This window comes from Medicago truncatula, chromosome 1 (genome assembly GCF_003473485.1).
Source record: "Medicago truncatula cultivar Jemalong A17 chromosome 1, MtrunA17r5.0-ANR, whole genome shotgun sequence".
Lineage (NCBI taxonomy): Eukaryota > Viridiplantae > Streptophyta > Magnoliopsida > Fabales > Fabaceae > Medicago > Medicago truncatula.
In genome coordinates, this window is record NC_053042.1 from 34139010 (window position 1) to 34152542 (window position 13533).

At 35.4% G+C, this 13533-nt stretch overlaps 3 protein-coding genes and 1 non-coding gene across 7 annotated transcripts; 3 read left to right on the forward strand and 1 right to left on the reverse strand.

Annotated features, from left to right (window-relative positions):
- The first annotated feature begins 606 nt into the window (after nucleotides 1-606).
- LOC25484214 (probable inactive histone-lysine N-methyltransferase SUVR2) lies at nucleotides 607-7052 on the forward strand. 4 transcript variants are annotated; one of them, XM_024779492.2, is made up of 11 exons: nucleotides 607-744; nucleotides 873-944; nucleotides 1410-1707; nucleotides 1815-1850; nucleotides 1953-2310; nucleotides 2993-4173; nucleotides 4378-4640; nucleotides 5708-5774; nucleotides 5891-5941; nucleotides 6303-6399; nucleotides 6685-7052. In XM_024779492.2, the coding sequence occupies exons 3-11, from the start codon at nucleotides 1516-1518 to the stop codon at nucleotides 6714-6716; spliced, it is 2277 nt and encodes a 758-aa protein (XP_024635260.1). In that variant the 5' UTR covers nucleotides 607-744; nucleotides 873-944; nucleotides 1410-1515; the 3' UTR covers nucleotides 6717-7052. The 4 variants fall into 4 exon arrangements, with proteins under 4 accessions (XP_024635260.1, XP_013468439.1, XP_024635254.1 ...); XM_013612985.3 differs by having other exon boundaries at nucleotides 1490-1707; XM_024779486.2 differs by having other exon boundaries at nucleotides 613-748; nucleotides 1490-1707.
- A 160-nt stretch (nucleotides 7053-7212) lies between these two features.
- LOC25484215 (glutathionyl-hydroquinone reductase YqjG) lies at nucleotides 7213-8900 on the reverse strand. Its single transcript, XM_013612986.3, has 3 exons — nucleotides 8077-8900; nucleotides 7677-7926; nucleotides 7213-7588 (listed from the first exon to the last, which is right to left on the reverse strand). The coding sequence occupies exons 1-3, from the start codon at nucleotides 8874-8876 to the stop codon at nucleotides 7403-7405; spliced, it is 1236 nt and encodes a 411-aa protein (XP_013468440.2). The 5' UTR covers nucleotides 8877-8900; the 3' UTR covers nucleotides 7213-7402.
- Nucleotides 8901-11404: 2504 nt separating this feature from the next.
- Nucleotides 11405-13194, forward strand: LOC25484216 (60S ribosomal protein L23). Its single transcript, XM_013612987.3, has 4 exons — nucleotides 11405-11561; nucleotides 11643-11927; nucleotides 12527-12568; nucleotides 12884-13194. The coding sequence occupies exons 1-4, from the start codon at nucleotides 11549-11551 to the stop codon at nucleotides 12964-12966; spliced, it is 423 nt and encodes a 140-aa protein (XP_013468441.1). The 5' UTR covers nucleotides 11405-11548; the 3' UTR covers nucleotides 12967-13194.
- LOC112418822 (small nucleolar RNA snoR137) lies at nucleotides 11976-12116 on the forward strand. The gene has a single exon (XR_003008902.1). It is a non-coding gene; the product is annotated as a small nucleolar RNA snoR137 (small nucleolar RNA).
- Nucleotides 13195-13533: the final 339 nt, after the last annotated feature.

The window sequence follows — 13533 nt, forward strand, 5'->3', positions numbered from 1 at the left end:
CACTTGAATTTTCAATGCATTAAATACGCAATTTCCAAAATTTCAAGATCATAACTTACTCCAATTTAGACACTTAAAACAGGGATTTATGACATTTGTTATTTGTTTAGGGACAAATATTTTTTTGGGTCTTGCTAAAGTAGCATATTTGCATTGGTTTCAACAATATTTTAACTTTTTAAAAAATTAAATTTATCACTTTCCATCATTTTCTAATACTACCTCCGGTCCTTTTTATTAGAAACAAAAATGAGAATTTTTTTGATCATTTTTATAAGAAGATTGATCAAGTTTCAAATATGTTTGATGCTAAAATTCATTTGTGTTCTTATTGATTATGAAAGAGAATATTAAAAGTAAGTAAGTTGATGGATTAAAGAGTAATTAATTTAAGGATATTCATATACTTTTTTTAAATGTAGAAGTATATTAAATGAAGATGACTATTTTCAATGTATTTTCTTGGTGTTGATATTTTATGTCTTTTGTTTTTTATATAAAGAACCGGAGGGAGTACTATATTTATATTTTTATCCCCTTATCCAATGCTTTAAGGGCAACGGTAAGCATTCTCGGTATTATTTTTTTTAAATGTTCTTGCTATTACCCAAATAGGAGTAAAACAAAGGCAAAGTGTGGAGCCCTATTTATTTTTCTCAAAGCTCCTCGTTCCTCTCACTCTCAGTCTCGCACTCCCAGAAACAACAAAATGGCACTAAGCACTTCAGTCAGATGAAAACCCAGGTAGGTAAACCTTTCATCTTCGACACTCTTTTTTCACTTTCATTTCTTAGCGTTTTCGTTTCACATTAACCTAACCACAACATCTCTCACTTCAGTAGCTTCATTTCGCTTTCTTCTTTCTTCACCAGATCATGCTACGAAACCTCGCTTGCAACATTGCTTCATCTCTCTGAAACGCTCTTCCTCCGATTCTACCCTAGGTCCATTTCTTTTCACTCTTTCTTTTCTTATACCGTGAAATTTTGTGCATTTTTTTTTTTTTTTTTTGTGGTTTTGGGTTTTTGTTTGGTAAGATCAATGTCTTTTATGTACGATTCTTCCATTGCATGTTCTCTGTATGACATTTATCACATGTACAAACAGAAATGACTGAAAAAAAAAAGTGATTTTTCAAATAATCCCTTTTTTAAAGCTTAACCCATTTATGTACTGTTGTGTATATTCTCATGGAAATTCAAGAATAGAAAGATTAGGGTAATACAGAAGTTTATAACACCTTTGACTCACTCATGACTTTGGATGCTTTTTTCTTTTTATTTAAAAAAAGTGATTTTAGAAATAATCACTTTTTTAAAGCTTTAAATACATCAAATCAAAATGTAAACTTTTTTGTTGTTTAATTTATTTTCTTAACTGGTGTCTTGGTTTTTGTTTTTGTTTGTTAGAAGAAGAATGTTTATGGTGCATTTGTTTATATCTTGGAAATCTTTTGAATTAAGGGCGTTTTACATTTGGGTGTCTGTAGCAAAAGTAACAGTTCACTGATTATAAATGGCGCCAAGGCCCAATCCAAAAATAGCAGCGGCCCTCCAGGCAATGACAGCGTTTGGGATTCCTGAAGCAAAAGTGAAACGGGTGCTTAAGAAACTCCTAAAGTTGTTTGATAAAAACTGGCAACTTATCGAGGAAGAGAACTATAGAGCTTTATTGGATGCTATATTTGAAGAAGGCGATGATTTTGAGGTGGTTTTCTCGCTTTATTTTTACCCCTCTCCCCTGTGGCTGCGCGCACACACTCTATCACTGATTTTTCTGCAAACTTACTTCTATTGTTGGATTTTATTTGACAGGAGCCAGAACCACAAAAGAAAAACAAGAGAGTAAATGTACGTAACATTCATCATTTTCTGTTGGCAACTTATCTGCATTACTAAACGATTTTATGTCTATAGCTACTGAATATGTATTCTGCATTTTCATACAACCAGGAAGAAGAGACGGAGGCTGAGGAAGCTCCATTAAATGTTGAATCTGCTCGACCTTTGAAAAGATTGAGATTAAGAGGACAAGAGAACAGTTCCCCTAGCTCAGCTTCTTCCCCATTGAAGAAGTCTAACATAGAAAAGGCCACAGCACTTGAGGGCGGCTCTTCACAGCAGCCTCGAAACAACGTAGTGTCATCCGATGGAAATGGAAGGGTTGCAGCACGTCCCATGCGCGATGCTAGTTTTGACAGGGGAAAGCAACCTGCATCACCACATGCTTCTTATGAATTTACCGTACCTAAATCTGAGCCCGTTGACGAGGAAGATTATGAGCGGCGTCCCCTTGCAATGGTTCCCCCTGGTATTCGATGAACTATCCCTTGATATTATTTTTATTGTTTTTGACATCTTAGTTGTAATTGGCATGTTTGGATTATAATTTGCAAACTTTGATTTAATTTATCAGAAAAGTAACTTTGTTTTATTCTTCTTCTTCAAAAACTTAGTTTTATTCTTCTTTTCAAACCATGGATTGTGATTCAAACTCAAGTTCACACACACACACCCAACTATGGTTTTGCTAAATGTATTATTTGTGGATGGAACTAAGTGATGTATCTGATTGCTAGTGATAAGATAGACGTATACATCTTCTTACAAAATACAGATACAGAACTTTATTGTCAGAGTACTTGAAAAGAATAAAGTCAATGCACGAATTATTAGTTTAACTGATTTTGACACTACCATTGCATAATTGCATCATGTTGTCAGCTGAAACTGATAGAGGCGAGGCACATTTATCATATGCACTATTTTCCATAAACAAAAATGCAAGCAAGCCTTTACTGATTTATGAGTTTCTAGAAAGTTTGCATAAGATACTCTATGGTAGGCACTGCTTGTATTTTAGAAGGCAGAGTTTGACCTCTGAATCTGACCAATTATTTTTCTTTTTCAACATTGTTTTGCCACTTTTCATCTCGTTCTTTCGTTGCATGTTAACATTCATCTTGTAAAGATATATATTTTTTTAAATGCAGAACCATCAAGCTTAAGGCGCTATTCAAGGAAGAATGGTGTTACTGAAAAGCAAGGTGCCCATGTCTCCATGACACCATCACACCATAACACACATAAAGAAGTGGTTTCTGATGTTGTGATAGCCTCTTCAGCTCAGGGAGAAGTAAAACTTTCTCTTAGCTGCAGCTCAGCTCTTCAGGGACCAGATTTCCGCATGCCTACTCAAGAACAACTTCTAAAGATGATAGAGGATAAATGTCTGCGATCATATAAAATCATCGACCCAAATTTTTCTGTCGCAAAAATGTTGAGAGATGTATGTGATTGCATGTTGGAATTCAGTACTGATTCAAACGATAACTCACAAGAAGGTTCAATGCCAAAATCAAGCATAGATGTGTCAAAGGAATCGGAGGTTGATGGCACACCCGCCATTGGGGGCAGTAAGGATTTGGACACAGGTTCTCACTCATCAAATGGATCAATCCAAGTTAATTCTTTTTCTGCCTTGGTTTCACCTCGAGGCCCCTTTTCACCAGCCCATCAGAGCAGTTTGGATGATGCTGTACTGGTTTCCGAGATGAACAGGACAAATGATATTCCACAAAGTGATGTTAGAATGCAGCCGGAGGATCCCGTGTCTCCAAATTCACTCAGTTTAGTAGTTGTTCCACATCACCAATCTACAGAAGATCGTATAAGGTCTTATCATGATGTTAGTGACCTTACAAAAGGAGAAGAGAATAATCAAATTTCATGGGTGAATGAGTCATCTACTAACGACTTTCCACCACCTTTCAACTACATACCCCAAAACCTTGTGTTCCGAGATGCTTATGTTAACATTTCTCTATCTCGTATTGGGGCTGAAGACAGTTGTTCCTGTATAGGAAGTTGTGTCTTGTTGTCAGACACACATTGTGCCTGTACATGTAAAACTGGGGGTGAATTTGCATATACAGCTCAAGGCCTAATTAAGGAAGAATTTTTGGAACAGTGTATTGCTATCAGTCACAACCCTCAACAGCATTGCTTTTATTGCAAAGATTGTCCACTTGAAAGGTCAAAGAGTGATGGTTGTTTGGAACCATGTAAAGGACACTTGAAGAGAAAGTTTATTAAAGAATGTTGGAGCAAATGTGGCTGTGGGAAACAATGTGGAAATCGCGTTATTCAGCGAGGAATAACATACAACTTGCAGGTGAGTGTTTAAGTAATCTCTGCCACTAGTAAACAAATACATTTTCTCCAATATTGATTCATAATTTTTATTAAAAAGTTCTTACGCGTTGAATTTATTGTTTATGTCAAGTTATGTATCTACAGGCCCAAGTTCCTATGTATTATAATGTTATTCCCCAGTACATTTTTAAAATGTTTTCTCTAATTAATATTTTAAATTTAGGTATTTTTCACATCCGAAGGAAAAGGATGGGGACTTCGTACCTTGGAGGAACTGCCAAAAGGAGCATTTGTGTGTGAGTTTGCTGGAGAAATTTTAACCATTAAAGAGTTGCATGAGAGGAACATTAAATGTGCTGAAAATGGGAAATCTACTTACCCAGTTCTACTGGATGCGGATTGGGATTCAACATTTGTGAAGGATGAAGAAGCTCTGTGCTTAGATGCAGCGTCCTTTGGCAACATTGCTAGATTTATCAATCACAGGTATTGAATTTCTCACCCATTGTTTCAAGGTTGGCACCCTAAAATTCAAGCTAGGGAAAACAGAGAAATTGGAGGACATAACAATTGATATCTGGAAAAATGGGAGAAGACAAAGTAGGAGGACATAACCATTGATATCCGGAAAAAAATGAAGGACATAGTTGGGACGACCCTATTACTTGGTTGCACTTTTCATTGATAAGACAAAGTATTCATTTTCATAGTTTATACTATATTTTTTTTTACTATGAGATTACCAACATAGGAAGACATAACCAGGGAGGAAAATTTAATCATACAGACTACGCATCTAGAAAGAAAAAAAAGATATTTGGCTGGGATGTTTCATCAAAGTTGGTATGTATTTATAATATTGTATGAATAACAAAAATAACCCGAATTTAATGTGGTTGTAGTTCATATTGTTTTAAACACGTGCACTTCTAATTCTAAACATCCGAAGAGAAAATAATTTTTTCTATGTGATTGTCATGATTGAGAAATAGTTAGTTCATTATAAATTAAAATACGTATGACAATGTTGAAAATGAGTCGGAGCCTTTTTCCACCAGGTGAGTCTGCAACATGGATCCTCAAACTATGCTCATACGTAATGATAGACCATTTAATACCAATTATTTTAATCGTTTGATCTACACTTTTCCTTGATCTCTCCCTACCCCAAACTGCTTAAATATCCTTGATCTGATTTACCTTCCTTAACTTGCCTCGCATAACTGTTTATCTATCGCAATATTCCCATCTTTATAAAACTGGGCTTACTTTCTTGTATGCTATTTTTATACATTCAACTCAAATATTATTACTTATCTCATAGCTGAGCAGTGAAAGGATCAATTATTACTTATCTCATAGCTGAGCAGTGAAAGGATCAATCTTTGTTTCATTTGCATGCTTCTAATGGTTGATTGCGTATTCTGATGATTCAATACTTATGTTATGACTGTGTTATTGTTAACTCTTGACTTCTGCCAAATAGCCTCGGCAAATGTTTGAATGTTTTTTGGTTATTTAGGAGATTTTGTAATAACTATTTAATTTTTCAGATGTTCTGATGCAAACTTGGTTGAAATCCCAATTCAAATTGAGTGTCCAGATCGTTACTACTATCATGTGAGAAGCTACCTAATCCTTGAAGTCTGAAAAGCTGTTTTACTTGCCTTTTGTTGTTACACTAATCTGTGTAGCAGTTTTGCTTACCAATGCTTTTGATGTTTTACAATTTGCAGTTCGCCCTTTTTACCACCAGAAACATAGCATCACATGAAGAGCTCACTTGGGTAAGTTTTGTTATGTAATATAGTTTTTCATGAAATTTTCTAGCTCACTTGGGTCCTCCTATATTGTATAAAATTTTCACTTCTTTACGGTGCTTACTAATTACTCTCTTTTTAAGTAGTGAACAACTTAGCAATGATTAACACAGTTGGGATAATTTATTTATGGCTAAACTTATTTTCTAGTTTTTCATGGCTACTTAATTGAGAAATGCTTGTGTACTTTGAGTGGATAGCAGACCATTTAGTTAGGTTATACTAAGGAGTGCCTGTTCATTTTTGTAGTTTACTTTCTTCAAATCATTTCATTAATCTATAATCAATTTTTTCTAAACAGAAGCTTATTTTTATGGTGTATCTGCAGGATTATGGCATTGACTTTGACGACCATGATCAACCTGTCAAACTGTTCCAGTGCAAATGTGGCAGTAAGTTCTGCAGGAATATGAAGCGATCAAACAGTAGGTTCAATTTCTCAAACAGCCTGTTCTACTTAATCTTTTGCTGGATTGATAGTTGTTGAAAAGGCCATGAAACATGTCAAATTGGATTTTTTAATTTTTAAATTTAATTTACTTTGTTGTAGAACTTGGGAGGCAACTTATTTGCCTTTTGGATTGTTTAATAATGCGCTTATAGCTTATGCTCTGATTGGTTTCAATTCACACACCATGTATGCAGACACCACCACTTTCGCCATTATTGATGTGTGATTTCCGTATTTAACTTTTATTCTTTTGATGCAGGATCCACTAGGTCTGCGTTAATTGCTGGATGATAGACATGCTGCATTGAACCATTTTGTGGTCTCATCCAGGTCCTTGCTGAGTCATAACAAGACCCAGCTTACTCCAGGGATGCATGTTTTGGTTTTTTTTGGGAGCTTATTACCGTTGGTGGTTGAGCTATAGTTACTTTGTATAGCTTTATGGGAAGTATTAGGCAGTCTTATCCAAAAAAGACAAATGAATTAACTTATTTTGGTCCTTCGTTAATATATGTAGTTTAATCTTCAGTTTGGAGCACCGTTAAGTATATGTAACTAACTGCTGTGTCGCACATGAAGATATATCATGTTGCGAAATTTTATTGGCATATGTTTCTTAGTTTTGGAGCCTTTTTTTTTTTTTTACATTTTATTTTAGATAACTTTAAAAGCCGAAAATATCGTATTTATCTGAGAGTATACATAACATTTTGCAATCTGGTACATTAGAAACGATCTTAGGAAGAATCATTTGATTTGAGCTGGCTGGGACTGTGAGAGCCAGAGATGAAATTGAAAGTGTGGTTTGAGTCACAAAAAAAGTGAAAATTTTGGCGCTAATCACCAGCCAGTACATGATAACATTTAGTAAAGTATGATATAGCTATACACTTGCATTGCCTATAAACGTTGAATTGCAGATTATTATTATTCTTACATACAGAACAGAACCAACGGATGAAAGATTTGTTCATTGCCTATTTAACAAATACTGGTTCAGTTGATGATGATAGGGATTCCCTGCCATGAGGTCTGCAAAGAATTTCATGCTCTGAAGTTGAAGGCATAATTGGTCTAATGCTCCCTGGATTGAGAGGAAAAAGGGTTATGTAGTAACCATCCATAATTTCTTGAAAATTACAAGTATCTGCAACTTTGGGAATCTGTCCAAGGCACGAAACACATACTATGTTAGTAGATGAACAACACAGATGATAGAAAATCTTAACATTTTTTGAGCAAAACAAGCACCTGATAAATGTCACGCATGTAGGCATGTAGATTGGTATACTCATACAACTTCTTCTTGGTGCATTTAAACAGAACATTATAAGCAATATCAAACCGAATCAAAGTAGTAAACAGACATATATCAACAAGTGTGAGCGTGTCTCCACACAAATAGCGAGAATTCGACAAGTGATCCTCCAACTTGTCTAATGTACAAAACAACTCATTCACTGCTCTATCATATGCTTCTTGACTCTGCGCAAACCCACACCTGCAATGCAAATTGCAACAATAATACCAATTCAATAATCAACTGCTGCTGAAAATATTGGAGCATGTTTGGAATCACGATGAGTTAAACAAAATCACAATGACTTGAGCTACAAACCAAAAGTGTCACTCAGTTGTTTGCATTTCTTACCTATACACACCATTGTTGACATTCGGATATATTACTTGATACCATTCCTCAATCTTACCCTTCAACTCAGGTGGTGAAAGATCCAAGTCCGGGTTTCCGGCCAACCCATTTAAACCGGAATTAAACAATTGAATTATATCATAACTCTCATTACATACAACATCTTTGGAGTCTTTGTTCCACAACATTGGCACAGTGGATCTTCCATCATACCCACCACTTCTCAGCCTATAAACTTCTTTCAAAGTCTTGCAACCATTTGCCTTATCCAAACTCGGACTAATTACCTGACCCGTATTACCAACCCGTTTGAATTCCCACGACCCGTCCATTCCCGGCGATGCCACTGACAGCGGAACCGCGTCTTCCAAGCCTTTTAGTGCGCGGACTATGAGAGTACGATGTGCCCACGGGCATGGCAGGCCAACGTAGAGGTGGAGACCATTCGGTGGAGGACCGGAGAATCGGAATTTTGAAGCTGGTCTGGAATATCCGCCGGTGGGGTCGGAGGGAGCGAGCTGAGACATCATGAGCTGCCACGTGGAGTTCCAGGCGGTGCGGACGGTGGTGACGAGAAGACCCGGTGGGAGGGACCGGCCCCAGAGAAGTTTTGTGACAGAACTCAGTAGGGAAGAGAAATTGTTGTTGTTGTTGTTGTTGTCGAGGGACATAGTCAGGCGAGAACGGATGAGGGAACTTCCGGTGAGTCTCCGGTTGCGGAAAGTGGTTGTCGGAGGAATGACGACGAGGTGGTGTGAGGAAGAGGGAGAAGCGCTCAACATCGACATTTCTTGTGACATGTGAATGAAGATATCGAATATGGCGTTTTTTGAGGGTTAAATAAGTTTGGCATAATTACATTTTTTATCTTATTTTAAAATTACTCCGCAGATTTTATTTAAAAATGGTGGTATATTGATGTTTAAATTTAAGTTTTTCTTTGGCAATTTAATTTACGTCATCTCGACATGTGAAAATATGAAAATGGAGATCAATTTTAGGGTTAATAGCTTTTACCCCCTGTTATCCACTGTTAAAAAAAAAAAATTTGTATATTCTCCTTTTTAAAATGTAGATTATTTGGTTTACCCCCATAAGATCATCTGACTGAATAAATTAGCTTAGGTGGGGCGCTGACTGTCCATTTACCAACGACATGGCGTGCTGAGTTGGATTTTTATATTTTTTTCAACCAACATTTTTATATTAATTAACAATTGCTTAAAAAAATTGAAAAATTAAAAACATCATATCTTCATCTTCTTCCTCATTATCTCCTTCTTCTATCAACCTTTTTTCAAAAAAAATTCATACGCTTTTACTCCACCAGTCCACCTCCCTTCAATCTCTTTACTCCTTTGAGACCCAAATCAAAAAGAAAATAACAATTATTATCCTACCTGCCTTTTTCTTAATAAATTAGCAATTATTTAAAAAAAAAACGTTCCAATCAATTAAAAAAAAGGAAAAAAAATCAATTCTCCATTCATTTCTTCTTCTCCAGATCTCTTCATATTTCTCTAATGAACCAACAAACCCAGTCCTTCTCTTCCATCCTCATTAACCCTCTCCCTTCTCCAAATTAGAGATGCACAGAACAAAAAATCAATTCCATGCATGAAGAATCAAAAACAGCCGATCGAAAATCAAACCCAGATGATTAAAAATAAATTCCATGTATGAAGAATAAAAAATTCGAAAATTCTCTCTTTCTTTCAAAATTCAAAAATTCTATCTTTCAATTTCTTGATTGTGTTGCTGTTTCTTGATTGAAGGGGTGGAGGGTATGATTCTGCATAAAATAAATAGAGAGAAGAGAAGGAAGAACAAAAAGAGAGAAGGGGGGAGAGAATAGAAGAGAATGATGAAGATAATAGAAGGAAGAAGAAAAAAATTAAGATAAACATAGAAGGTGGGAGAGAAGAGAAGGAAGAAGGGAGAAGGGGATTCACGCTGGAGAAGAAAAGAGAAAAAGAAATGGATTTTTTTTTAATTTATCATTAAGGGTATTTTAGGTATTTCACTTTTTAACATGAGTTTAAAAATAAAAAATTATGATGTGTCAATGCCATTTCATCCATCACTGTGCAGTTAACATGCCACATCAGCTCATTAATCCAGTCAAATGACATCAAGGGTGTAAACCAAAGAATCTTCATTTTATAAGGGAAAATCTCTAAGTTGGTATATCAAAAGACCCTCAAATAGCAGGGGGTAAAAGCCTATTAACCTTCAATTTTATGAGTAGGCAAGTATAATTTTTTGTCCTTAAAAATATCTTAAATAAGTTTCAGGAAGTTTTGGGCATTCAAATATTTTCTTTCACGTCTTTTGGTCTAATCAATTTGTGTATATCCTTTATGTTTTTGAATGAATTTTTACGTAGATGTTTAAAATATTATAATAAATATCTCCCATAAAAATTTCTAATTTTTTAATAAAATACGAATTAAATATAATTTTTTATGAGTTAAAAAAGTTAAAGCCTTCTTCACTTTCATACTCATACAACTTCTTCTTGGTACATTTAATTCATGTTTTCAAACATTTTGAATGGTGGTCAAGTTGAAAAACGTGTTTCCACACGTTTTTTGACCGGCATTGATGACTTTTCCACGTTTTTTCCCCCTCCCCTATAAATATGGTTCATTTCCTCAAACATTTGCACACCTTCTTCTTTCTCCTCTACAACGATGTGTTTCCATCGTTGGCATTTCATAAAAGAGGCCTCTTTGGAAATCCATCAGGGATCATATGATCGGTTAATAGGGAAGGGGTCAGTCTGGGTGTGAGGTTGGTTTGCCTGGGTGTCATGTTGACCATCATGGTCTCTTGTTCCATAGAGGCCCTTGTGTCCCCTATGTCTCCCCACTAACACCAAAGCTACTGGTATGTCCTATTAGGCAGCATTGGTTTCTTCTTCCCCGCCATCTTCTTTCCTCCCCCCCTCTTTCCTCTCCACCGGTGGCTGGAGCCACCGGTATTGCTTATGTAATAAGTTAAGAGTAGAAATAGATTTAGGATCTTATGTAATAAGATTAAAAAACTTGAAAATTATTGTAATGTATTAATAAAATGAGTTGTTTTTATGTTTATGTCTTTTTATTTTTGTTTTTTATTTTATTTGCATTTTAATTGACAAATTTTGAAGATTAAAATTGCAAAACTTCTGATAAAACATTATTCTGAATTTTCAAATCTGAATACATCTGCAAAATTCTAACAATGTAATCTGGAAAAAGAAATCCAAACTAGGGGTAAAAATGAAAAAAAAATAGGGGACGCGAGGAAAGATATAGTGAGAAAAGTAATAGTCAAAATCAATTGTCAATAAAACGATGCAAAGCCCAAGAAAATAAGCTAAAGAAAGCCCAACCCAAATAAACCCTAAAACTGAAAAAACCCTAATCTTCATTTTGCATATATAAGCAAACGCAAGAGCACAAGAGCAGTGTTAACGAAGAACGAAACCATGTCGAAGAGAGGTATGTACAACAGTGTTTGTGAATCCTTTCTCAGATTCAACTGTTCTATTTTTCTGATCTGTATCCCTATTTTCTGATTAGGTCGTGGTGGTTCCGCCGGGAACAAGTTCCGTATGTCACTGGGTCTACCAGTGGCGGCGACGGTGAACTGTGCTGATAACACCGGAGCAAAGAATCTGTACATCATCTCCGTGAAGGGAATCAAGGGTAGGTTGAATCGTCTTCCTTCAGCTTGTGCTGGTGACATGGTGATGGCTACTGTGAAGAAGGGAAAGCCTGATCTCAGGAAGAAGGTTTTGCCAGCTGTCATCGTTCGTCAGCGTAAGCCATGGCGCCGAAAGGACGGTGTCTTCATGTACTTTGAAGGTAACAAACACACGCTGTTTTGATTCATGCTTTTTTGATTTTGGAAATGTTGCTTCTGTAAATTCATTATGAGTGATCTGTGTTCTGATTGGTCATTCATATTGGAGAAGCATATAACTGTTATTGCCAGTCTTAAACAGCATGATGTGTATTTTTGTTTCATTGTGCTACCTGTCTACTGGTAAATTTCGTTTTAAACATAACCATACATGTCATAATCAATTATACACTTATAGAATCAATTTTGGTTCCTCTTGGTAGAATTGATTTTACTTAAAGCTATTTATTGGAAGTTTATGAGTCTAGAATTGAGGCACTCAAAGTTGTTGTTCAACTCAAAACATACATCACTTTACTTAAACTTACTCTTAGCTTGAATTAATTTTACAAAATCAAGTAAGTCACTTTACTTTGAATCTTTTTAGCCAATATCAATTCAATCATTTTACTTTTAGCCTGATTAGATTTACAGATTTAATTCATTCAATATATTAATTTTTGTCAACATAACTTATTCTTGTTAATTTGTGGCGCTCTCAATTTTAATTATATGCTTTTGCTGGTGTACTCTTGTTAATATGTGGTGTTGGTTTTTGCAGATAATGCTGGTGTTATTGTGAATCCTAAGGGAGAAATGAAAGGTATCATTTGTTCATTTGTCTGATATCTCTGTATTAAATACTGTTTATACTTTGGGACCTAATGCTCATGCCAATATGTTTAGGTCTTTTGTAACTGAAGTGTAATATTAAATTAATACACTTGCTTCCGTGCCTTTTGGTTTTTGTTACAATGTGGTAATGCTTGGGTGTTATTTTTTCACAAGAAAAATATCATTATACCACCTGTCTTTTTGTTAGTTTGCTACATTGTTACCTTTGTACCGTTTTGTCTAATTGATTCATTGCTGGTATTTGATTGTGTCTTGATGGTCTATGTCATGCTGTTTATTGTAGGTTCTGCTATCACCGGTCCAATTGCTAAGGAATGTGCTGATCTTTGGCCTAGGATTGCAAGTGCTGCCAATGCCATTGTATGAGCGTGGATTCTGTTTCAAGATTGCAAGTAGTGCCGATGCCATTGTGTGACAATTTTAATACAAGAGATACTTATCTTTATGTTTTTAGGTTTTGCAAGAGATTTTGTTTATGCCTAAACTTTGTCACCATTTTGTCTTTCCTTGATTTATGTTTAAGTATCTTTTGGATATATGATATTTGGTTGGATTTAGAATATGATTAACTTGGATAACTACGTGTTTCTCTCACTGTTCTAGCTATTACTATCATATTAGTCTATGCAAATTACTGTTCTTGCTAAGTTCAAATCCATGTTTTGTCTCAAGAGTTTGGATGTTTTAATGAATTTTGATACCTCAAATTTACGGATGACGATTCATCAATTTGTTGAAATTTGAAGTATTATGTCGGGTGTCAACTGAGTTTTTGTTTTCAGTATTGTTACTGAATTAGGACATTCCAATTTGAAAAATAATACTATTTTTCCTCTTTTAAATTAAAAATGGTTGAAGTATTTTTGGGATTTTAAAGGTTCAAGGCTACATCCTACATCCATCTTATACCATTGGTGTTGTAATATGCCTGGC

What these genes read in the sequence shown, in the direction of transcription:
- LOC25484214 (XM_024779492.2), top strand. Translation starts at nt 1,516, where the DNA reads ATGGCGCCAAGGCCCAATCCAAAAATAGCAGCGGCCCTCCAGGCAATG. An exon ending in AAGAAGGCGATGATTTTGAG is followed by an intron (nt 1,708 to 1,814) that starts GTGGTTTTCTCG and finishes TTTATTTGACAG; the next exon opens with GAGCCAGAACCACAAAAGAA. An exon ending in GAATATGAAGCGATCAAACA is followed by an intron (nt 6,400 to 6,684) that starts GTAGGTTCAATT and finishes CTTTTGATGCAG; the next exon opens with GATCCACTAGGTCTGCGTTA.
- LOC25484215 (XM_013612986.3), bottom strand. Translation starts at nt 8,876, where the DNA reads ATGTCACAAGAAATGTCGATGTTGAGCGCTTCTCCCTCTTCCTCACAC. An exon ending in GTCAACAATGGTGTGTATAG is followed by an intron (nt 7,927 to 8,076) that starts GTAAGAAATGCA and finishes TTTGCATTGCAG; the next exon opens with GTGTGGGTTTGCGCAGAGTC. An exon ending in ACATGCGTGACATTTATCAG is followed by an intron (nt 7,589 to 7,676) that starts GTGCTTGTTTTG and finishes TGCCTTGGACAG; the next exon opens with ATTCCCAAAGTTGCAGATAC.
- LOC25484216 (XM_013612987.3), top strand. An exon ending in TGTCTTCATGTACTTTGAAG is followed by an intron (nt 11,928 to 12,526) that starts GTAACAAACACA and finishes TGGTTTTTGCAG; the next exon opens with ATAATGCTGGTGTTATTGTG. An exon ending in TCCTAAGGGAGAAATGAAAG is followed by an intron (nt 12,569 to 12,883) that starts GTATCATTTGTT and finishes TGTTTATTGTAG; the next exon opens with GTTCTGCTATCACCGGTCCA.